The following is a 23,111-nucleotide window of genomic DNA, read 5'->3' on the forward strand; positions in this document are numbered from 1 at the left end:
CTATGGGTCAGATGTAACCACTTTGAGGGCTCTGCTTTTGCTGACCTCTCAGGAGCATGTGAGGTCATCCATCTCCATGTTGGGCTTCTGGGTTTTGTTCAGCTTCTCATGGAGTGACTGAGGGAAGAACCCTGTCTGGGGACCCTTGGTGCTGGGCAGTGCCTTTTGACATCTGATTCCCCATCTGAGCCGGGGCAAGGAGGTTGACAGGCTGCCCTGTAATATGTCCATTTCCTTTTTCCTATGGCCACCATTGACTTCAGTACCCAGAAGGAGATGGTGAGACCTATTACTATGAGTACCCGTATTATGAAGACCCTGAAGACCCGGGGAAGGAGCCTGCGCCTACGCAGAAGCCAGTGGAAGCCGCCAGAGAAACCACAGAGGTTCCTGAGGTCTGACCTGGACTGGGGCTGGGTCGGGGAGGTTCCTGGTCCCTCCAGGCCTGGGAACAGGGGAGGGTAGAGAGCCAGAAGCCACGAACATGGTGGCAAATACCCACAGTTCTAGCTCTTGGGAAGTTGAGGCAGGACAGTCATGAGTTCTAGGCCAACCTGGCTACAGAGGGAAACATCCCCCCTCCCCACATATGTGGAAGCTTCAGCTGTGGTTGGACCTTTCCTGGTGTGTTCCTGGGTGGTCCTCCATCTACTCATGCCACTCCTGGTAGCTGGTGTTCACGCAATGGCTGCCTCCCTCCTCATTGTCCCTGTCTTTCAGGGACTGAGGATCCTGAATCCAAGTCCATAGGCCTTGGCTGAGCTCTGCATCCACGCTCTGATATTCGCTGTCATACTAAAGGGTTGCTAGGAAGGGTGCTTAGAAAATCCTGGATCCAGGTCCCCTGACTGCCTCTCTCTATTCTCTGCCCCCAGGAACAGACCCAGCCCCCACCAGAAGCCCCCACAGTGCCTGAGACCAGCGACGTTGCCGGCAAGGAGGATGATCCAGGAATTGGGGACTATGATTACGTGCCCACTGACGACTATTACACTGTTTCCCCTTATGAAGACCTTGGCTATGGCGAGGGGGTAGAGAACCCTGACCAGCCCACCAACCCTGACTCAGGAGCCGAGATTCCCACCAGCACCACTGTTACCTCCAACACCTCCAATGTAATTGTCTTCCTTCCTTTATGTCTTGACCTCGGGGAGGGGTGGGGAAAGGGCCAAGGCTGTGGCTCTAGGACCCTGATGAGCACCTACTTCCTTGGGTGGCCTTCATTGCTCAACCCCCTCGACCCCATACTCTGGCTCCCGAGTCCTCTGTAGTGGGGTTGAGTGTGTTTGGAAGCCATTGGCTTTTCTGAGTTTATTTCCATTTTCCACTGCAAAATGGGTAGAATAGCTCTTGGGCTCTGAGTTCTTATTCTCAGGATGGTACAGATAATACTGTAGATTTTGGCTTCAGGAGTACCATCCGTGAGCATCAGAGTAACCCTCACAGGGCACTGTGTTCTTTGCTGTTAGAAAGACCCTCAGTTTCCAGGGTGCAAGCTTTAATCACCCATGGAGTGGATGGAGTACAGCCATAATCACCACCTGAGTGCAGACCTCCCCAGCATGGAGTGCACCTCTCAGAGACTGCCCTAACTTGTTATGGGGTCTTAGGCAGTTTGGGGAACCATCCCCATGGTGGCTGGGAAGTGTGCCGAAAGGCTGCGGGGAGCACAGGTCTTCTTTCATGGAATCCCCATGGGCTTCAGCTCTAGATGGTCTGTTGTGGGTCACTGGTTGCTATGTGCCCGGCAGAAATTGCCAGACTCAGCGCCTGCCAGGTGAAGTCTGCAGTCACTTGGTGGGCCTCCCTGAGTGACTCTGCCCCTTCTGCCCCTTCATCTACAGCCAGCTCCGCCTCCAGGGGAAGGGAAGGATGACCTGGGTGGTGAGTTCACCGAGGAAACTATCAAGAACATAGAGGACAACTACTATGACCCATACTTCGACCCTGACTCTGACTCCAACGTCTCGCCCTCAGAGATAGGGCCAGGCATGCCGGCTAACCAGGACACCATCTACGAGGGGGTAAGAGACCCAGGCTCCTCTCTGCTCGGGGGCATCTGGGTGGTGGGAAAGGGGAAGCCCTTCCAGAAGTCTGAGGGTGGCAAGAGTGACCTACGCTGCCATGCAGCTTCATTCTTCTCTTTTAATTAACTAACCAATTAACTAATTTGAGATAGGATCTCACTATGTAGACTCGACTGGCCTGAAATTCACTGTGTAGACCAGACTAATACTCACATAGATCCATCTGCCTTTCCCTCCCAAGTGCTGGGGTTAAAGGCATGTGCCACCATGCTTGGCTGAGCTTCTTTCATTAAAGTGGCCCCTCCGACTTCCATTATCTGTGCCTCATTGCCTGATTGCGTCGATATATGCGTGGCTAGGCATGAGGATGAGTAGCCCGCTTCGGCTTGTTAGCCTCCTCCTGGACACGAGGGGAGGCACCTGGCAGCAGGGAGCACTCTGCTTTTGCTCAACTTTTGTGTCATGTGAACTTTTTGTTCCCTTTCTCTCCCCTGTTCTTCCTCTCTGGAATCTCACATTCCACCCTGACCCCCACCTAGATTGGAGGACCTCGAGGTGAGAAAGGACAAAAGGGAGAGCCAGCCATTATTGAGCCGGTAAGGACACAGATGTGTGTGTGTATGTATGTCTGTATAGTGTGTCTCTTTGCTGCGGTGTCCTCTGATAAGCTCGTGGTGGTTTTGTAGAGTGTGACCAGACTGTGGGTCCCTTCTCTACCCACCAGGCTACTCGAGAAGCCACCCCCATGCAATCATCCTCTGTATCACAGATGCTTGGGAGAATCTGGGGTGGGGGAGTATTCCAGAGCTCGGTCAAGGTGCTGGGCAGCATGTAGATCACAAGTGTCTGTACTTGGAGAGAAGGCAGAGGGTCAGAGCACCTCTGCGGAGATTTCCTTAGAAGAAAGGACACAGACCTCAAGAGGGAGGCTGGACCAAGGCTGGGTGGGGAGCTCCTAGTGTAAGGAGCAGGCAGGGGGCGTAGTTAGTTAAGGACTTCACCTCTCTGTGTCCCTAATGCCCCCATTTGAGTCTCTTTACTGCAACCGTTGTGACAGGAAAGACTGACAAGGGAATATCAGAGGTTCTGAGGTAGGATTCACCTCCGAGTAAAGCCCCATGTAATTAGGCAGTGGGATCCTGGGTAAGTTAGCACAAGGACCTATAGAGAATGTGTGGACCCTGGGTAAGTTAGCACAAGGACCTATAGAGAATGTGTGGATCCTGGGTAAGTTAGCACAAGGACCTATAGAGAATGTGTGGTTGTGTACAGCCCATGTCCCCTCCTCGGTCAGAGAGTTTTGTGGGAGCCTGGCCTTGTCCTGCTGGGTGCTGTGGCCTGCTTGGGTTTCAGAGCTGCTGACATCAGAACTTTGACCTCGGAGAACAGAAAGCTGTGTGACTGAGTACCCTGGGCTTGGTAGCCATGGGACCTAAGCTCAGAATTGGCTTTGCCTAGAGGATCTGGCCACTGAGGTCATCTGTCCTAACATAGCCCGTGAGTACCCAAGGGAGGAAGCTCTTGTCGTACATCGCAGCCATTGCAAGGCTGGGAGTTGTTAGTTCCACTACCAGGACTTGACTCCCTGGATCTGAGTTCATAACATGACCTTGGGGCTCCTTCAGAGAGAGAACCAGCTTCATAGGGCCGCCACCTTCACACACGGGGAGAATCTTGCTTGGCAGTGCTTAGTAGGCCAGTGGACCAGGGTAAGCTCCCTGGCTTGGCCTCTTTCCTGGCCAAGGGAAGCCTCGGAAGAAAGGCTCTGCCTGCTACTCATGTCCCTGGTTCCCCCTGGCAGTGAGCCTGAGGACATATATCCTCGTTCTACCTCCCTTCCCTGACCTCCCTGTGGCTCTAAAGATGACAACCCTTATCTGAGGCTGTATGATCAGGGCACAGAGGGAAAGGGGGCAGAGCATGAGGGTAGCCCAACTCAGGGGTCCCTTGCTCAATCCCATGGGAAACTTTAACCCAAGTTCATGCTCACAGGAGGCTAGTCCTGAAGAGGAACATCTCAAGGGACCAGGGCAGACTTATCCCCAGACACATGTCTGAGGCTTGTTCTCCTCTGTGCCAGAGGGGGGTTGCTGCACAGCTGGCCTCTCTGCTGTGCTAGACCTCCATAGGGCACTGCCTCAATGGGGCTTGGCCTCAGGTGGATGTGGTCATCCATTGCAGCCCCTTGACAGGGTCCCTGATGCTTCACTAAAAGGAACGTCTTTCCTTTCACTGAGTAGGGCAGTGAGATCCCAGAGAAGGCAGGTATACAAGGCTCTGCAGGCCTCAAGGTTGGTTCCCAGCTTCAGAAACGGTTGAGTGGTACCTTAGAATAAGGCTTACTTAAGCTTATTGTATGTGGAGTTGGTACCCCAGTTTTGAGAGTAGGAGAGCCCCATTAGAGAGCTTCCCTGAAGGAGGCTGTGGGTGAGGACGGGCCTGAGATAGCACTGAGAAGGTAGAGGTGGTCCAATGGACACCCATCTCTAGACGATCCAGTTCCTCTTCTCTGGGAAGAGCCCAAGCCATCTGGAGGCAGTTACAGAAGCCTCCCCCACCCCCGCCTGTTGCTTGCTTCTTCCCAGCTTCCTCAGAGTGTCCACAGGGCCTTTGGCGAGTCCCCACGGAGAGATGGTGTAAACATTTGGAATTGTCAACCTGGAACGTCGCCAGATGTCCTCAGAGCCTTAGCTATACGTAAACAGATGGAAGCCTTGGGGACTGGCAGTGTATAGCCTGCCCCGTGTGGGGGCAGCTGCTGTTCCCTGTCCCCCACACCTGTCCCACAGCATGGGTTTATAACTACTGAGCACAGCGCCAGTCCGTCCCCTGCATCCAGGAGGGACATCGCTGGCCCTCCCTGCTCAGGTTTAGCTCCTCTCATTTATCAGCAAGACAAGGGGCTCCTTAGAAGGGCAGATCTGACTTGGCAGAGACGAGGCAGACCCAGTAGTAGTCTTGGCACCAGCTTACAACGGGCTCAGGGGCCAGAAGTGCCGAGGTGATGCCTCTCGCCTGGTGCCACCCACTCTACCTTCTTGGTTTATCATTGACTCTTTTTGGGCAGGGGAGACCATGTCTCAAGTAGCTCAGGCTGGCCTTGAACTTCCTAACCAGTTGAGGATAACCTCAAACTCCTGATTCTCCTTCCTCCCTCCTCTTAGTCCTGGGGTTAGGAGTTCAAACCCAGGGCTACAAAGTATGCTAGGCAATCACTTTACCAAAGGACCCCAGGCTCCGCCATTGCTTCTAGTTTGTTCTGCGTAGCAGGTGGATGGATCTCTATTAAGAATGGTTTGGGAGCGGAGAGTGACTGCATATGCCTATGATATCAGCGACAGGGAGGTTGAGGCAGGAGGATCTGAGCTCTGTCTTTACTCACTGAAAAGTAAACAGTTGTCTTCAGTTTGGCCAAGTCTAAGATTTTTTATTTCTGGTTTTTGTTTAACCACATGTATTTAAGGAAATAAAACAACATGACTTTTTATCATCATCATCATCATCACCACTGTTTTTATTAGTGTGGATGTAGGTACATTTTGGTACAGATATGTACAATGTATGCCTGTGGGTGTGTGTACATCCACGCAGAGACCAAAGGTAGATGCCAATTGTTTCCTTCAGTTGCACTGCACTTTATTTTTTTTTAAGTCTGCCATGTATGTGTAGGTGCCCTCAGCACCCTGAAGAGGGCTACCCTGGGGGTCAGAAGGTGGTGAGCTCAGCCATTGTCTAGGCTGCCGGGACAGTGGACTCCAGGGCTCTGCCTGTCTCCTGTTACAGGTGCAAGCCTAGCTTTTATGTGGATCCCGGGATCCAGACTCAGGTTCTCATGCTTGCACATTTTATTGATTCAGCCATCTCTCCAGCCCTCAGGACGGACGCTTTGACATACCCAGCGTGTGTATACACAGCGAGGGGCTCCGTCTGCCACCCTATGTCCCAGCCTTTCTCTGTGTGAGCGTGAGTCAGTGTGTGAGTGTGGCTTATTGGGGTTAGTGAGGGTAGCTGAGATTATTTCTGATAGGCCACCAGTGAATAAACCCTGTCAGTTACAGAGACCTTCTCCTGTCGTTCTGAGCCCCATGCGTTAGGAGATGGTGGGGTTGTGGGGTGCTGCTTAGGTTCAGCTTGCCTCGGAAGGCCATGGGACCAGGGCTGTTTCCCCTAGCCACATGCCTTCCTTTTTGTTCTGACCTGGGGTGATCTGGGACTGGCTTCCCGTGAGCTCCCACAGTGCTGCCCTTGCTCCTCAGAACAACAGTGTGTGTGTTTGCAAAGACAGCTGCTGTCTCCTGGGCCCTGCTTGGACCAGTGGTTCCCTTAATCCCTTCTCCACTTCTGAGTCCTCCCAGCTGCCTGTCAGGGGAAACGGGAAGTGGGAAGATGAGCCGCTTGGATGAGTTCTCTGTGTACATCACACGCACAAATATTTCTCCTAGTGCATCTGTGTAAACATGGAGTATAGCTTCCCAGAGACCAGGAACCTCATAGGCAGGGTGGCTGAGGCTTGTGTGTGTGCGTGTAGGGTACTTTGCTGCCCCTAGTCTGTTGGGCTTCACTCCCCACTCCCCCCTCCCCCCTTAGCCATGGTGACCAGCATTTCAGGCCTCACACCTCCACTTGAACAGGACTTTTTGCTTGTCAGGGCAAAGCACACATTTGACAAGAGAGTCATGTGTTTTCAAAGACATATTGGAGGCATGATGGTACCCATTATCTCAGCAGACTAGCCATTCTTATTTCCTTTGGCTGGGAGACTAGACAGGGACCTGGCTCAAGGCCAAGGCCTCAGCCACTCACTCCATTATTCCCGCAGTCTTGAGAACCAAGACGTACCTATGGATGTCTCTCACATGGCCAGTGTCATGACAGGGTCTTGCAACTACCCACCCAAAGCCTGTCCCAGACTCTGGGTACCAGCCTGCAGCCTCGTGTGCAGATCCCCACTCCCCCAGCACAGATTCTCCTGAAGCGTGCAAGGGACTCAGAACGTTCTGGGTGGGCAATGATTGGGAGACCAAGAGAAGTCTGGGTGGCGCTTTCTGAAGGGGGTGCCCAGAAATGCAGGTCTCAGAGCAGAAAAGCCCTACTTTTAAGAAGGGCCAATAGGTACCAGGATGCCTTATCCCCTTTGGGGGTTGGACACAGTGAGGGCTAGTGACAGGAAGGAAGATTGGAGAAAGACAGTTGTGGATCAGGTGACTTCAGCAGGGTGCTGGGACTTGGGAGGAGGGACTGGGTGTGTCCTGAGTACCATCAGCCCATATAGCTTTTCTTCAGCCTTTTTCAGTCCACCTAGGTGCCTGGTCTGGGGTCTGTTCCACCCCTTGGGTGGCTGGATTTCACGTAGATGACAGAGGACAGCAGTACTATTTGGGGCTGTTTCTCTCATTCTGGCAAATTGTGGCGCTTTTGTCCAAGTTGTGTTTGAGAGAATGCAAAGACGGTAAGAGTGTGTTCATCACCACAGGCTGCTGCCCGTGAGCCCTGTAGGGACTGACTGATCTCTCGGTTGACTGTTAGAAATCTAGACTGTTGTCCATCAGCTACGTTGGGCTGGACCAGTGATCTCAGATGTCCCTTCTCTTTCTCTCTGCAGGGCATGCTGATAGAGGGACCCCCAGGCCCTGAAGGCCCTGCTGTGAGTGTCTGCATTTATTACCCTCTGACCTGTGGGAGGTACTGTGGGGGAAACTCCTGGGTAGAAAGTTGGAAGCTCTCCACCTTTGTAGATACCTGGGTCTGCTTCCCTAACCCCATTCTGCTCTCTCTTAACCAGAAGGGAAGGCTTTGCCCTGCGGCCTTATCTGAAACCCTGTCTTGACTTTATTTTTAATTCCAGGGTCTTCCGGGACCACCAGGAACTACGGGTCCTACTGGCCAAGTGGGTGACCCTGGAGAAAGGGTAAGAGGCCGATTCAGTTCCAAGACCATGTGCTCAGTGGGCTTGTCTGTGCGTCCTTCCTCTTGCTCTGTCTGGTCTCTTCCTCCTTCCTTCCTGCTCTGCCTCCTGCACTGTTTTCTGATGTAGAAATGACACTAAGGATGTCTACTCCTTCCTCACATGACCCCTCTCCCCAGGGCCATGCATTGTCACCCCCTCAGGTCTCTATGGAGTTGACTCTCACCTGGCTCTGTGCCGGGGTGTAAGAACCAAGCTGGGCCCAGAGGCAGCCGGCATCAGCCTTGGCCAGCAGTCAGATGCCCTTGGCAGTGGCCCTACGTTAGCGAGACAGCTTGAAGGGCCCTGGTGGGACACAGGAGCAGCTACTGACCCGGAGCCTACATTAGTTCTCATGTTAGCCCCTCTTATTAGAAATCAAGTCACTGGCTGGGCAATTTGTTCTGGGTGGGATGTGAGCCCTGTCCTGGGTGGTGGACTCCTACCGACACTTGGTGGTGGGTTGGAGTACTGCAGCCTGTGGGTTTCTAAAGCCCTTCCTTCCTTCCTTCCTTCCTTCCTTCCTTCCTTCCTTCCTTCCTTCCTTCCTTCCTTCCTTCCTTCCTTCCTCCTCTCTCTCCCTCCCACCTCTCCCTCCCTCCTTTTCTTCCTTCCTCCCTCGCTCTTTCCCTTCCTCTCTTCCTTCTCTCTCTTTTCTGCCTGCTCATCTAATAAATGTCATCACTATAGTCAGACAGCCGAGTTACAGACGAGGATGTATGTGTGTTAAGGATAGGCATTTGTCCCTGGAGCTGATTCTTGACCCAGCACAGTAAGGTGTTTAAGCAGGAGGTAGAAAGGAAGATGATGGTTTGCTGTCGTGGAAGGGCGTCATAGCGTGTTCTGCTGGCTGTGGCCTCTTCAAGGCAGTGGTTGAGGATATCATGGTGGTTTAGGCAATTCTGCGTAAATAGTAAAGTTAGGTGCCTGTATATACAGGGAAGACTGGGGGTTGTAGGGGTGGGTGTCTCTGCAAGCTGGGTTCAATGTGGGCCTCTGAGTTCATTTTGTAAGACAGCCTGAACTCTGACTCTGTCACAGTCTCTGTCCCTGTAAGCCAGGGCCTGAAGAATGTTCCTGAACACATTAAAGTTGCTCGAGACGGCTTTGTGCTCCCGTGGGTGGTCCTTCCTTCTGTTCACACCGTACTCTGGGTCTGTCCAAACGAGCACGTGCTCGCTCTGTCCTGTCCTCTAGTCCCTGGTCACATGCAGAGCTGGGGACAGGAGCTAGGAGGGCTCCTCTTTCATAGCCAGGGGCGTTTGAGGCCGCAGTTCTCGGGCTCCAGTCTGTGTGGAGACAGTGGGGGCTCTCTGGAACGACAGGAGCTGGCCCCTGCCTTTCTCCAAGCCTGACACTCAGTCTTCAGCCTCCAGCCGGACTCAGTCACCCGCCTTTCCTCTCTGAATTCCTTATACCCAAGTCAGCTCCCTCACTCCCCATCCCCACAGCCCCCTATTGTGTTATTTCTTTCTCTGGGTTTCTAGAACGTTTCCCGTTATGGAGTCTTTGTCTTGCCTAGCCTGTTTTCTGAATTCTCATTCTCAGTGCTGCTGCTCAGGTCTGTCCTTCCGTCTCTCTGACCAGTTTTCTTTCCGCTCTGTCTGTAGGGTCCCCCTGGGCGCCCAGGTCTTCCTGGTGCTGATGGCTTGCCTGGTCCTCCAGGAACAATGCTTATGCTGCCGGTAAGTGTCTCTATTTGAGGAGTTTGCAGTGGGTAGGTCCTGGAAGGGATGTGTGTGCACAGGTATGTGGTAGCCCAGGAATGGGGTTTGTGGGGGTGGTTCATAGGAAGCTACTTATGTGACTTCTGTACCGTCTTCTGTAACTGTGGTGGTTTATTCTAGAACCTTCTAGGTGCCACTTTCCATTGGAGTTGCTATTTAATCCTAAGTAATAAGAAGAAATCCCAGGCTTATATTCTGTGTCTGTGATAAGTGGAGAATTGGTCCCTCAGGTCAGTCATTCATAGATGAAAGACTTGGAGCTCAGAGAGTAGCTGAAAGCCAACCTGGCCTCAGAGTCCAAACCAAGAAGTTTCCTAGATATCTGTGTCCTTGTAGCTAGCACCCAACCACTGATGCTGGCATTGGGGTCTCTGCAGTTATAGGAGACTATGAAGGAAGGGGTACATGCCCTGGACTCTTGTCTCTCCTCCAGAGAACAACTGGGGCTGTTGCAGAAGTTCCCTCAGGAGGGAGGGTTCTAGGTAGGTTAGACCTAACAAACCTGGGGAAGTGAGGAGTTAGAAGCAGGCATAGGCAGGGCTGGGCCAGCCCCTCAGCCACCTTGTTCTTGACTGTTTTCCTTAGCCCTCGTCTCTTTCACTGTGCCTGAGCCCTGTGTCCTCAGGGCTGGATTCAGCCCTGTGCCTTCATCACTGTGTTCCCAGGTCTGTGCCTTCAGCACTGTGTTCTCAGCTCTGCTCTTTAAGTACAGTGCTCCTAGGCCAGCTGGTGTGATGGAGGACGGAAAGTTGGCAGGTTCCCCTCTCAAGGGCAGATGATAAAGAAAGTGGTATTTGGTGCTCCTGGTATCTTTCTAATGTCTCAGGGCAAGAGCACCAGCTGCACTCTATGCCCCAAATGCATTTAACACTAAGGGAGACCCAGCCCACGATGTCCCTTGTAGGTCCTTTGGACCTAGCCCTATTTCTTTGACCCCTGGCTACGTTTTGCAGTGGTGAGGGTCTGTGGTTCCTCAGAGTGCAAATCAATGAAGGCCCAAAGTCCTTTGTGAGCATGGGCCGGGTTTCAGGTGTCCACGCAACAGGAAGAGCTGTGATAGCTGTGGAACATAGGTGCACGCAGGTTCTGGGATTGGAAGTTTTTGCTTACATAAGGACCATGAGACCCACCTCATGCTAGGGTCAGAGTGGGTGCCATGTTTCTTCCCTAGTGACCCTTCACCTTTCTCTTGCAGTTCCGGTTTGGAGGTGGTGGCGACGCTGGTTCTAAGGGCCCCATGGTCTCTGCCCAGGAGTCCCAGGCCCAGGCTATCCTCCAGCAAGCCAGGGTGAGTAGTGTGAATGCCTGGGGTTCTAAGTTAGAGCCTGGCCCCGGTGGCTGCAGAGATCAAATGATTGTCTCAGTTTGCCTGGTCAGGAGCATAGGGAAGGTTGGGTCCTCCACATACAGTTGGAGAATGTGGGGAGCTTAAGGAGAGTTTTCAGGGGTGCCCTGTCCACAATGAGGGGTGAGAGGCCTCTGGATCTCTGCAGCTTGTCTGACCCAGTGAATGCAAACACTCACCTCTGTTGCCAGGCCTTGCTCTTGGGGCTAGCCATGAGGAAAGGAGCTCTCAGGGCTCTGGGTGGGGATGCTGGATGGTTGACTCAGTTTCCCTGGGCTGGGGTTATTATTGAGTGCATGGACACACCCTAGGATAGGAGAGAGTTATAGATCCAAGGTCCCTCACTCTGGACCCAGAATCTTTCATGGACCCACAGGCTCTTGCACTGGGTCCAGGGTCTCTCACACTGAGTCATAGAACTGGGTCCAGGGTCCCCTCCTTCCTGAGTAAGCCCATCAGCAATGGCATCATTAGAGAATGTGGCTCCAGATTGCTGATGGCCAGTGACCAGCCTGATGCTGCCACTGGCCAGTGGGGTGGGCAGATGGGTGATCCTCTAGTGAAGTGTGGACGAGGCCAACATAGAACTCCGGAACTATTGACACTACTCTGAAGGGCAGAGCAGACGTTAATGGCAGAGTGCACTGGGGTAGCTGAAGGACAGTTTCAGCATTGTGTAGTTGCCATGGAATAGGCCAGCCAGTGATAAACCCAAATCGGATATGGCTCTTCTGGGATTAGGTTTGTTGACATGGGCCTGCCTGGCTGGCCTCTTTATCTGTGTGCATTTTATCAAAGTCAACTGAGAGAGACAGAGAGCTTGTAAGACTTTTTTTTGTTTGTTTGTTTTGTTTTGTTTTTCGAGACAAGATGTATTTACTTTTATTTTCTGTGAATATTTTGGCTGTATGTGTGTGCTTGGTGCCCACAGAGGCCAGAAGAGAGCATCAGATCCTCGAACTGGAGTTACAGATGGTTGTGAGCCACCGTGTAGGTGATGGAAATTGAACTTGAGTCCATTGGAAGAAGTGTTCTTAACCCTTGAGCCATCTCTCCAGCTCTGATACTTTTGGAATGTTTTTAATGCTGTATATTTTTATTTGTAAATTTGATATCATTTAATATTGCATTTTTTATTGTGTGTATATGGGTATATTTGTACCCGTGTGTTCATATGTGTGGGGGCCTGAGGTGAATGTCAGGTATTTTTCTCTATCTGTTTCTATTTTATTTTGAGATCAGGTCTCTCACTGAACCTGGAACTCATTGATTTGCTTAAGCTGGCTAGCCAGGAGCTCCAGGAATCCAGCTGTTTTTGCCTTCCAGCACTGGGGATAGAGACAGGTGCTGGAACATCTGGCCTTTTACATGTATGCTGGGAATCCTAACTCAGATTCTCATGTTTGCATGGCAAGCATTTTACCCTCTCCCTAACCCTCAGAGAGCTTTAAAATGCAAAATAACCTTCCAAACTTAAGATGGCACTGTGGTGGAGGTTGCAATCCTACAATGGAGGGGAAGACAAGTTGAGCCCGTGTGGCCACTGGCAGCAGCCACACCAAGTTGGGATTCAGTGTGTGAGAAAGAGCCCAGGGTCCCCAGGCTCTGCCATGCGCCACACACACCTCCGTCATTGCTGGAGAGTACCTAGTACCTCTCTCAGGAAACGAAGCAGTCCTGATCCACAGGGAAAATTCACACCTCAGCCCAGCCCAGGAAGGGAGACATTTCAGATTTGGTATGGGGGGAGGAGGTTCCACAAGCAGGGGGTCTCCAGCAGGGCTGGAAGAGAGAAAGACGTTGGGGACCCTGCCCACAGTAGGGCAATGGGTAGCACTGATTTCTCCCTCTGTGCCCTGCTTCCCTGTGGATGCTGAGGGCCCATAATTGAGTGGGTGAGACCTCTTGTGAATCTCCAGTCCTAGGCCCCTTTTCCTCCTGTCCAGAAAGCCAGGACAGGGCCACCCATAGCCTTTTCCTGATCTCCTCCCCTTTCCTTTTCAGTTGGCACTGAGGGGACCAGCTGGTCCAATGGGTCTCACCGGGAGACCCGGCCCCATGGTGAGTGATTGGCAGGTCTGGGATCAGTGGGGTGGGGAACACTGGGTGGCCCTCTGCCCAGGACCTTTGTGCCCAGTTGGGAGCCAGTTCAAACAGGTTCTTGGAACTGTTTCATCCCATTGTGGGAGCATGTGTCAGGGAGCATGGCTGTGTTTAAGGTCACTTGAAGTTTTGGGGGATTCCCGGGAAATGGTCTTCAGTGTAAGCATAATGGGAGAATGGGGGTGCTCTCTCCTCATCTCTGCATCTGAGCTCCAAGCTCTCTCTGTAAAGCACACACTCTAGGCTACTGTCATGGGGGTATACAGCAGGTGGGGGAGGGGGCTGCTATGCTAAAGGCCTGGAGATGTCCTCAGAGGCTGAGCCCATACAGCTATGCACCTTTGGTTCATGAGGAATCAGCTTTTCTGTCTTTCTGGGGTCTTCTTCCTTACAGTTCTGTTCCAGGGTCAAAGGTAACCCCAGTGCAAGGAAACCACGAGGTTTACAGTCTTCCCTTGCCTGGGGCCTCACAGTACAGCATGAATGTCATATATCCATGGACACTCAGCTGTCATTCAAGTGTCAAAGACAGACTCTGGCCAGCCTTGTGATGAGGGGCTCCTTGCCTGCTCCACACACAGTATCCATCCCATGCAGCCTTTCTCTGTCCTGTGTCACTTGTCTGAGTATACACTAATCCTATACTGTCTCTTTAGGGTCCTCCTGGGAGCGGAGGCTTGAAGGGTGAGCCAGGAGACATGGGACCTCAGGTATGTGTAAACCTACCTCTGTTTTGCTTTCAGGATGGTGGCTCTTGGTTTCTCATGGTGGCCCAGTTCTTCAACCAAATCAGGAAGAATTGTCCTTTGATGCCTTAGAACAGGCTCTCTGCGCCCCCACTTAATGTAGGATCTCTGTCTTGGGCCTGGGATGCCCACATGTGGGCAACTGCAACAGGAAGCCTTAGGCTAGGTTGACAGGCATGGGGATGAACTTCTCCTTCCTCAGAAGAGGGACATGCCCTGATGCTTTGTCCTCTGATTTCTGGCAGGGTCCGCGAGGTGTGCAAGGTCCACCTGGCCCAACGGGGAAGCCCGGAAGACGGGTAAGTGCTAGGTGCTACGAGCATGTGGTATGGCAGCGGCATCCGTGCCCAGACCTGAGGTAGATTGTCCCCGTCAGGGCCTCGTTGTCCCATGTCTACCTCCGAGGCCGTGTCTGAGCTTCTGCTTAGGAACAAATGCTGTCCTACCAGACAGGTCATAGCAGGTGGATCCTCATTATTGATGGTTGATAGTGGGCCTTGTCTTTGGGGCCACCTCGTGCTTCCTTTCTAGAAGTGACTGTTTCAGTTCCTGTCTTCCTTCAGTCCTCTAGCCTTTTGGGGTTTCCCGTTGAGAATGGTGCTCTCCTGGATGGATCCCGCTGGTTTCCTCAGGAATACAGCTGCTACAAGATGCCACACTATTAAAAAGTGATGACCCCACTCCAGGAAGACTAGAAAAGTCTGAATTAACCCATCCTGTTGCTACAAACAGACCTTATCATGTGTTGCATATGGAGACCAAAGCCACCTCTGTCCACACGGCCTCCATGCCTGACCATGCCTCCCCTAACCCATGACCAGTTAACTACAAGAGACAGGAAAGAAGAGGCTGGTGTGTCTCACAAGTGAGCAGGGGCTTGGCAGGGAATTCCTGTTCCCTTGTGCCTCTCCTGTGGTGACTATAGCTTATATAGCAGACACTGAAGGTCCCCACTTGGCCTTCAGTCCCATGGAAATCAACTGGGCATCCTGGGATTGCTCTCGAATATTTTCCATGACTAGGAAGAAGGTGTGAGAGTAGACAAGATGGGTGACCAGGGCAGACCCTGCCTCTAGGTCGCTGTGTTGTCTGAGTGGGACACACACCCTCTGAACCTCTCTTGTACTCAGAGGGACTGAGAGAGGCCTTTATTGTTACCATGAATATTTGGTCTTTAATTTTCTTCCCAGTGGTAGCAAAGAGATTGTTTCTGGAGCCACAAAATAGAGCTCTCTGTACTTGGTCTCCCAAATCCCATCATCCTTCTCAAGTCTAGAAGGACAGGTGGCACCAGGCTTCGGGGCAAGTCGTAGTGAGACAAACACTATATTCTTATTTGTTGGTCAGTGGTGTGGCATGGCCTAGGGCTGTTGGGTCTGGGTCCCCTGTCCAGTCTGATGACATTGGACAATCACCCTTGGCCAGAGATCTCGGCCCTCAGCTTGGCTTGCTGGGAAGCTGCTCCCAGAGGATGTGACAGGCTGCCTTTTCTTCCATATGGACTGTTTGTCTTCTCTGTTCCAGGGCCGTGCTGGGAGTGATGGAGCCAGAGGCATGCCTGGACAAACAGGCCCCAAGGTAGGCTGTCACCCATACCTCCTTATGTCAGGGGACCACATTCACCATCATCCATGATGTCATGTTGATGACATAACCATCATGTGTGACAAGTGTGACTATAGGGTGTGCTGACTCTCTTGGATGAGTCTCTTTGGTGTGTATTCTGAAGACAGATTGACAGTTGAATTGCATAGGTGAGCATCAATCTCTTTAAAGGGCAGATGCCCTCTTCTTATGGGCACTGAGTGAGGTGGGGTGACTTCAGTTGTGAGTTCTCAACCCTTGGTAGTGTGCAGGTAAGTAGGCCACATCCTTGGGGACATGAGTGGCCAGATGATCCCAAGTCTATGGGATGTGAATCTTCCTTTACTGCCCTAGGAAGTCAGGACCTGGACCTTGTGGGGTCCCTGTGGGAGAGCAGGGGCTCCTGTGCAAGCATAGGACTTGTCTAGATGCATGACAACTGTTTTTCCCCCTGATGCTGTGGATCCTGGGTTCATCCCTCTTCCCATGACCCTGTATGAATGCTCTCCTCCATATTTGGGTCACCAGGAACTGTGCTGGATTCCCTGGTTCCAAAGTCCTGAATGCTTCTTGTGAACCCTGAGTTAATGAACACTGAAGACCATGAATGACAGATGGAGGGGAATATTCCTGTTCGGTCAAGTAGTTTTTGATCTTTTACTACAAAGTCATGAAAAGCCTCAAATACTCCACTCTTGATTTCATCCTACCTGGCTTGTACACCCACAAGATGGGATGCTCATACTGGGTTCTATGAGACTGGGAGCCAGGAGCCAGGGTCTCTGCAGGTGACGATGCTGGGGCCTTCACCAGTGAGTGTGGGCTGCGGTGTGTGACAGCCCTCAGGACACAAGGCTGCAACCATCAGGACAGATGAGACCACCCCTGCAGGGGGAACTCAGAGCAAATGAGAGCATGCTGACTTTGCAGTGGCCACGGATAAAACTGCATGTCTGCATTCCCAAGGATGCCCTGGCTTTTGGCATGGGGACTGGCATGGGTGCAACAGTGCTCCTCCCTTCCCAGTCTCTGCCTTGCTGGGAGAGAGGAGGTGGCATATGCAGACTCTACAGTGGCCTGAGACAGGAGCACTGTGCAGGGGCCATGAGAGAACCCTGGGTCCAGGGCGCTGAGTTGAGGGTTTGTATAGGTGTTTGATGGAGTTTTCTTGTCCTTGCAGGGTGACCGTGGCTTTGATGGCTTGGCTGGATTGCCAGGAGAGAAAGGCCACAGGGTGAGTATTTGCTACGGGATTTGGGAAGGTCTCAGGTTCCTTAAATGGGGCCAGTTCCCCAATTTCACAGTGTCCCTGTGTAAAGCGCTGTAACTGTTCATAGAACTGACCCCCAAAATGAAGTCTCTTTGATGGATATCTAGGCCACAGAAGTTGGATTTCCTACTGCAGCTCATGAAACAAGCCCAGCAGGCATCTCATCCCCAGGGCATCACAGGGTACAGGGAAGTGAGGGAATATGCCAATTAGAACTAGCTTTAAAACCTCTAGAACCCACTTCCTACCTAAGGGAGGCTTCGCATACATGGGAAACTATATCACATGCAAGCTGCAGAGTCGGGATGTAAGGCGGTGGCTCTGGATGGTTTGGCTAAGGAGGCCTGGAATTGGCCACCTTGGTGACTGCCTGCCTTTCTCACCCCGCTGGAATGAATCCTCTCTGACCTGCTTTGCCTTGAAGTGGGTTTATCAGCCAATTTTAGCATTGTTTGGGACATCCAGGCACATGTATATGTATTACACACATGTACACAGATACCTTCATGAGCATATACAAAAGTACAGGTACACATATTCATCTACACACATATGCATAAACACACATTCTTAGCCACACACATGCATACATGTATACACATATTCACAGGCCCACACATGTGTACACACATACAAACATGGAGACATCTATGTAACTGTAATCACATAGGACCTAGATATATATGCACACATTCATAAGCACATATGCTATAGGTACAAACGGACACAGGCATATAGACATCCATGTACATATACATGTATATACACAGGAGCACACATGTATGTAAACAAGTACACATGGGTACAGACATTCATACTTACCCACACATACAGGCAGACATGGGTATACATACATAAACAATACATGCATGTGCATATACTATGTACACGGGGATGCAACAATACAATCATGCTTTATACACGGGCAAACTCACAGACACCAGTGGCAGTCTTTGGAGATAGGAGGTGTGTGTGCAATCCTTTTGACCTACTGATGAGAGCACACATTGAGCGCCTGCTACAGGCGAGGCTTGGAACTGCAGGTTTTCATGAGGTAAATTAGCCTGACCTTCAGGGATTCTTGGTCCAGGGTGGTACCTTTCTGCAGTATCTTCCCTCACCCCAAGTGCACCATGTGCCTGCATGTCTGTATCTCCTGCTAACCTGCTAGGTGTTCAGTCAGATGATTCTGCTGCCATTAAGCTGTCCAGATGGGACTTAGGTGCAAGGTTCTGTGACTAACCCCATAGACTGACCACTCAGCGTATATCCTCCTCCCAGGGCAACTAGCCTGCTCCCTGGGGTGTTCAGGGTTAGACTTAAGAGACAGAGAGAGGGGCTTGGGACAGTGTGTCGACATCCTTCTCTGCAGTGGTTAACATTGACCCTGGTTGACTTACTAGGGTGACCCTGGTCCTTCCGGCCCACCTGGACTTCCAGGAGAAGATGGAGAAAGGGTATGTATCTCAGCATCCTTTCCCCTCGAAAACTGTGAGTGTGGGCCCAACCGGGTCGGTGGTGGTGCTGGGGGAAGGAGGCATGCATGTTGGCCCAGGCAGGTGGCTGTGTGCTTCTGAGACCGAAGCAAGGCACGAGCATTCATTTTACCTCATCCTTCTTGCCCATGAGGGTCAAACTGTCATGGGTCTCAGAAGCGGAGCTTCTAACTATAGGAGGCAGGTGTCCCGGATCCTGTGGAGGGGAGATGCCAGGGGCTTAATGAGCTCGGCCTCTCTGCTGATCTCATCTAAATGAGGTGTCGGATGGAGAAGGAAAGGGCTAGAGGAGGAGAGCAGGGGGTGGAGGAATGAGGAAAGTCATTATCTCTGGCCCCAGAGGGAGAGAAGGGCGAAACAACCGAATATAGGAACAGAAGGAGGGAAGGGCTGGTGGCGGGCTTAGCCTGGGCTCTGTATCCAGAGGCCTCCTCAGGTCCGACCCGAGTATCCTCGAGGGGCTGAAGGTTAAGCTCATACTTGGGCCAGAGCACAGATGTGCATTACCAAGAACGCGTGATAGGATGTATGGGCTCCTCGCGCTATTGTTGGGAGGCTCAAGAAGCCAGGAAAGTGGGAGAGAAGCGCTAGCCCCTCCAGTTTCAGACTTTGCTAGGGAGTTTCCCCTTTCATGGATTTGGCCTAATCAGCTGTAAGGTGAGGAAGGAGAGGGGTGCTATCGGATGCCCCACCCCTTGGTTTAGAAAATGTGGGTGTGGGTTTATGTGCATGCATTTGTGTGCTTTTGTGCACATATGTGTACACACAGGGCGTGCATACATATACACTGCTGTGGGTGCAAAAGTCTTCTTCCAGATGCATGTTATGTTATGTGTGTGCCCGCACAGTTATGTGTCTGTGAGCAGATGTATTCAATGTAGACACACATTTGCATGTGTGCAGGCAGCCTATAGGTGAGCGTGTATGTCTCTGTGTGTGAGAAAGGGAGGAGAGATGAGTTGTGTGATAGGGGGATGTGTCCTGGCTAGCATCCCTGGGTGTGACCCGATGGAACCAGGACAACCATCCCATCTGGCGTCAGGAGGAAAAGGCTCTTCTGAGTTTGCTGCTTTGGACTCTGAGAGACCCCGAGCTCAGAGCAGTCTGTCCAGGGCTCCTCTGCCCCTCCTCTGATGTCCCTGTTTCTCAGTTTCTGTTACTCATGAGGGTGACTAAGGCCTTGAACTCTGTAAGTGCTCTGCCTAGCTGCTTTTGCCGCAGCTGTGAATGTAGCTGGCAAGCAGGGCCTGTGTCCAAGCCTCATGGTCTCCCTGCAGCAGCTGCTCCCTTGTAGCTCTAGAGTGAGGACAGGGGCCTCTCCTATGGGAACAGCACGAGCAAATTAGCATTTGTCCGAGCAGAGCGGACAGAATCCTGTTGTGCAGTGTTGGGAGGTGGCCTCTGGGTATCCAGACCTCAAAGTTTGTCCTTAAACATCCTCTTCTCTCTCCTCCATAGGGTGACGATGGAGAAGTTGGACCCAGGGGGCTGCCTGGGGAGCCTGTAAGTCACTGATGGGGGAGACTCTGGGCCTCAGTTACACAGTTGGGAATTGATGAGTGTGTATATTAGAGAGCTTGGTTGGAAGAAGGGGACAAGTGACATTTGCCCAGGATAGAAAAGAAGGGCACTAGGGCCTAGGTAACTCTGGGGAGTGTATATTGACACTTTCTCCAGGGGGAAGCTATAGAAAATGCCCAGGGAGCCGGGCGATGGTGGCGCACGCCTTTAATCCCAGCACTCGGGAGGCAGAGGCAGGCGGATCTCTGTGAGTTCGAGACCAACCTGGTCTACAGAGCTAGTTCCAGGACAGGCTCCAAAGCCACAGAGAAACTCTGTCTCGAAAAACCAAAAAAAAAAAAAAAAAAAATGCCCAGGGGCATCGTAGTTCCAGTGAAATTATGCTCCAAGTGCAACATGGAGGACATTCAGAGGGACAATGGTGGGCACCCAAGTGTGTCAGAGTGGACAGGAAGACACGGTATGGTGTGTGTTCCCCACGAATCATAGCAGGCACCTAAGTAACATGATGGGCCTCTAGGACATTGTGCTGGTGTCCAGGGTGCCATGGCAGGTGTCCAGTTAGTAGCCATAGTGGGTGCTGGGGCAGTCAAGGGGACTGAATAGGCCCAAGCTTGCTCCAGGTCTGGCAACTGCACCCTCCGGGGTGCTGCTCGGTCCACTGCAGGAAAAGCTGCCTTCGGCCAGCCAATTTGTATTTAGGCTTAAAGCAGATTTTCACAAGGGTAAAAGGACATTAATTATCTTTCATTTACTGACGCTCAGAAACCTACCTTCGTTATCCAAGTCAGGCGGCCGTTCGCATCTGGCAAAGCTAATTGGCGAGCTATGCCGCAAACACCGCACAGGGCAGAGCACGGGGTCAGCACGCTCAGGTTCATTTGGGATGAAATTATACCCTAGATGTCTGATTAGCCACTGAGGAGGCTCCATCAGCGCCGCTCTCCTTAACACACATCTAAGCGATGCCTTCTGGGTTATTAGTGTCTCAAAAATATTTATGACTAAGCATGAAAGTAATGAAGGAAGCTTTTAGGACGCAGAGAACATGAGGAAAAGGTGTTGTGGTTTTTTTTTTCCCATCTAAAAAGGTTCTGTCAAATCAGGGCACTTGAGATCTGAGGCTGTGGGGAAGCCTGTAATCCCTAAGGTGGGCGGTTCCCCTGCAGCCCTGTATCCACCCCAGACATCAGCATCCACGGCACCTCAGGCCCTTTGTGGAGGCCGGAGACATTGCGCACAACCTGTAACGTGAGGGCCGGCTTGTTGGGGTTTCTGTCCTGCCCAGTACCCCACAGCTGGCAATCCCCAAAGAAAATCACACAGAGAGTCTACATTAGGTTATAAACTGATTGGCCCATTAGCTCATGCTACTTATTAGCTCTTGTAGCTAATATTAATCCATTGTTCTTATCTATGTTAGCCCCTTTTTTTTAGCAGGGCAGATCACTTCCTGTGTCTTTGATGGTCTGGGCAGGAATGGGAGGAATGGGCTTCCTCCTTCCTAGCATTCTCCTGTTCTCATTGCCCCTCCTCTACTTCCTATCTGGTTGACCCACCTATACTTCCCGCCAGGCCAATCAGCATTTATTTAAAACATGATTGACAGAATACAGACAATTCTCCTGCACCAACAACCCTTCCATGTCCAGGGAAGGAGAGAACAGCTTGGGCTCTCCTAAGTAGCTGTCCCCAACAAGACCCTGAAGTTCCTTGCAGGACTTTTGTCTTCTGACCCTGTTCTCTGATCCCTTGAGCTCTGTCAGCCCTGAAATGACAGCATTGTGCGCCACAGGGAAGAGAGACCAAGGAAAGACTCAGCGATAAACACTGGATCCCGCGGAGCAATGCGATTTCATGAGTTTCTGTGGAGAGATTTTGTGCTCACTTTCCTGAGTGTCAGGGGCAGATGAGAAAGACCCCTTCCCTGAGGACATTCCTGATGTCGAGCTGAGCCCCCCTCTTTCAGGAACCCTCCACTTCTGACTCCCTTTCCAAGGAGAGAGGAGGATTGGATAAGTGGGGCATGACGGTGTCTCTCAGGCTTCTGGTTTTACCGACTAACCTCCAGTGGGAGTGCAGGGTGCTGGCCATGGGCTGTACAGGGCAAACAAGCAGGGCAGGCCTCCAGCTGGGTTTCATTTTTTTCCTTGTTCTTCCTTCTCGCAGGGACCACGTGGTCTGCTTGGGCCCAAAGGGCCTCCTGGTCCTCCTGGCCCTCCGGTAAGTTCTGTCACCTCTTGGCATATGTGCCCACATTGTGGCCCCAGAAACCCTCTGACCTAGCTAGTGGCACTGGGGACGTGAGGCCATACTGACTGTGGTGTGTGGCTGTAGGTATGAGCGGCTGTGGGTCACTCGTTCTCATACAGGAAGAACCAGAAAATGGGTAGGGTTGAGGTTGCTGGCCTCGCAGTTCTTCGATACTTTTCCACCTCCCTTTCAGACACACATCGCCTGCTGACTTTTTTTTTCTCTGTCATAAGCAATGCCTCAGGATGTCACACCATCTCTCTGCTTCAGAGGCCTTCCAGCATCTTTGTTGGGAGTTCTGGAAGGGGACAGAGGCTCATGGTTCTGACCGGGGCTCTGTTTTTGGTGGCTCAGACTGACCCTACAGTCTTCAGCTGAGATTTTCGTAGTGCTCAGGGTCTGCTCACGTGAGGGTGTGGGGTCCTGAAAGCTCAGCTAGCACTTGGTGAAGGGTCAGTAGCCCCAACTGCGAGGGGTGGAGAGTCAAGTCTGCCTTTTCCCCAGAGAATGTAGCACCTGTGTCCAAGCATGCGGGGTGGGTTGCTCATGCTACGCTGAAAGCATCTCGTTTCTTTATTGCTCTCCTGCAGGGTGTAACCGGTATGGATGGCCAGCCCGGCCCCAAAGGAAATGTGGTGAGTCCCGGGGCACATGACAGGCTTGTGGCGACGGTCTGTGGGCACAGTCCATGCCTGGCTGTGGAAGTCTGCATCAGCGGGGAACTGGGGTAGGAGAGTGGGCACCTTAGGCTCTGACCCATGGCCTGGTGCTGCCCTCTGGTGGCAGAAGCCTCTGGTGTCAGAATCCCAAGTTGGAATTTCTTACCAAGGTTGGCCCAAGTAAGAGTCAATGCCATCAGAAGTGAGTCTATTAGCTCTAGACCTATTTCAAGGGCACACTTTTCTACTAATAAACTATTTCCTGCTCGGTTCCTGTCACACTCTCTGCCAGTGCAAGGCCACATCCCCCTTTCAGAGTCAAGCCATTAATCCTGTGGGTCTAAGGATCTGCCTACTTTTCCTGGAAGCATTTCTCACACACTGATTCCAGTGGACTTCTGTTGGACAGTTAAGAACAGGAGAAAAATATGAGAAG

At 51.9% G+C, this 23,111-nt stretch overlaps 1 protein-coding gene across 3 annotated transcripts in view; it reads left to right on the top strand.

Annotated features, from left to right (window-relative positions):
- Col5a1 (collagen type V alpha 1 chain) overlaps window positions 1-23,111 on the top strand; it is a 155,746-nt gene that overhangs the window by 67,691 nt on the left and 64,944 nt on the right. For all 3 annotated transcript variants that reach the window (XM_057755689.1, XM_057755690.1, XM_057755691.1), the window contains exons 6-22: window positions 264-395; window positions 876-1,115; window positions 1,845-2,024; window positions 2,567-2,623; window positions 7,630-7,671; window positions 7,873-7,935; window positions 9,582-9,656; window positions 10,894-10,986; window positions 13,048-13,104; window positions 13,803-13,856; window positions 14,138-14,191; window positions 15,417-15,470; window positions 16,657-16,710; window positions 18,150-18,203; window positions 19,701-19,745; window positions 21,933-21,986; window positions 22,607-22,651. In XM_057755689.1, the coding sequence (XP_057611672.1) occupies window positions 264-395; window positions 876-1,115; window positions 1,845-2,024; window positions 2,567-2,623; window positions 7,630-7,671; window positions 7,873-7,935; window positions 9,582-9,656; window positions 10,894-10,986; window positions 13,048-13,104; window positions 13,803-13,856; window positions 14,138-14,191; window positions 15,417-15,470; window positions 16,657-16,710; window positions 18,150-18,203; window positions 19,701-19,745; window positions 21,933-21,986; window positions 22,607-22,651 (1,353 nt within the window). The remainder of the gene's footprint in view (window positions 1-263; window positions 396-875; window positions 1,116-1,844; window positions 2,025-2,566; window positions 2,624-7,629; window positions 7,672-7,872; window positions 7,936-9,581; window positions 9,657-10,893; window positions 10,987-13,047; window positions 13,105-13,802; window positions 13,857-14,137; window positions 14,192-15,416; window positions 15,471-16,656; window positions 16,711-18,149; window positions 18,204-19,700; window positions 19,746-21,932; window positions 21,987-22,606; window positions 22,652-23,111) is intronic.

This window comes from Chionomys nivalis, chromosome 22, assembly GCF_950005125.1.
Source record: "Chionomys nivalis chromosome 22, mChiNiv1.1, whole genome shotgun sequence".
NCBI classification, from domain to species: Eukaryota; Metazoa; Chordata; class Mammalia; order Rodentia; family Cricetidae; genus Chionomys; species Chionomys nivalis.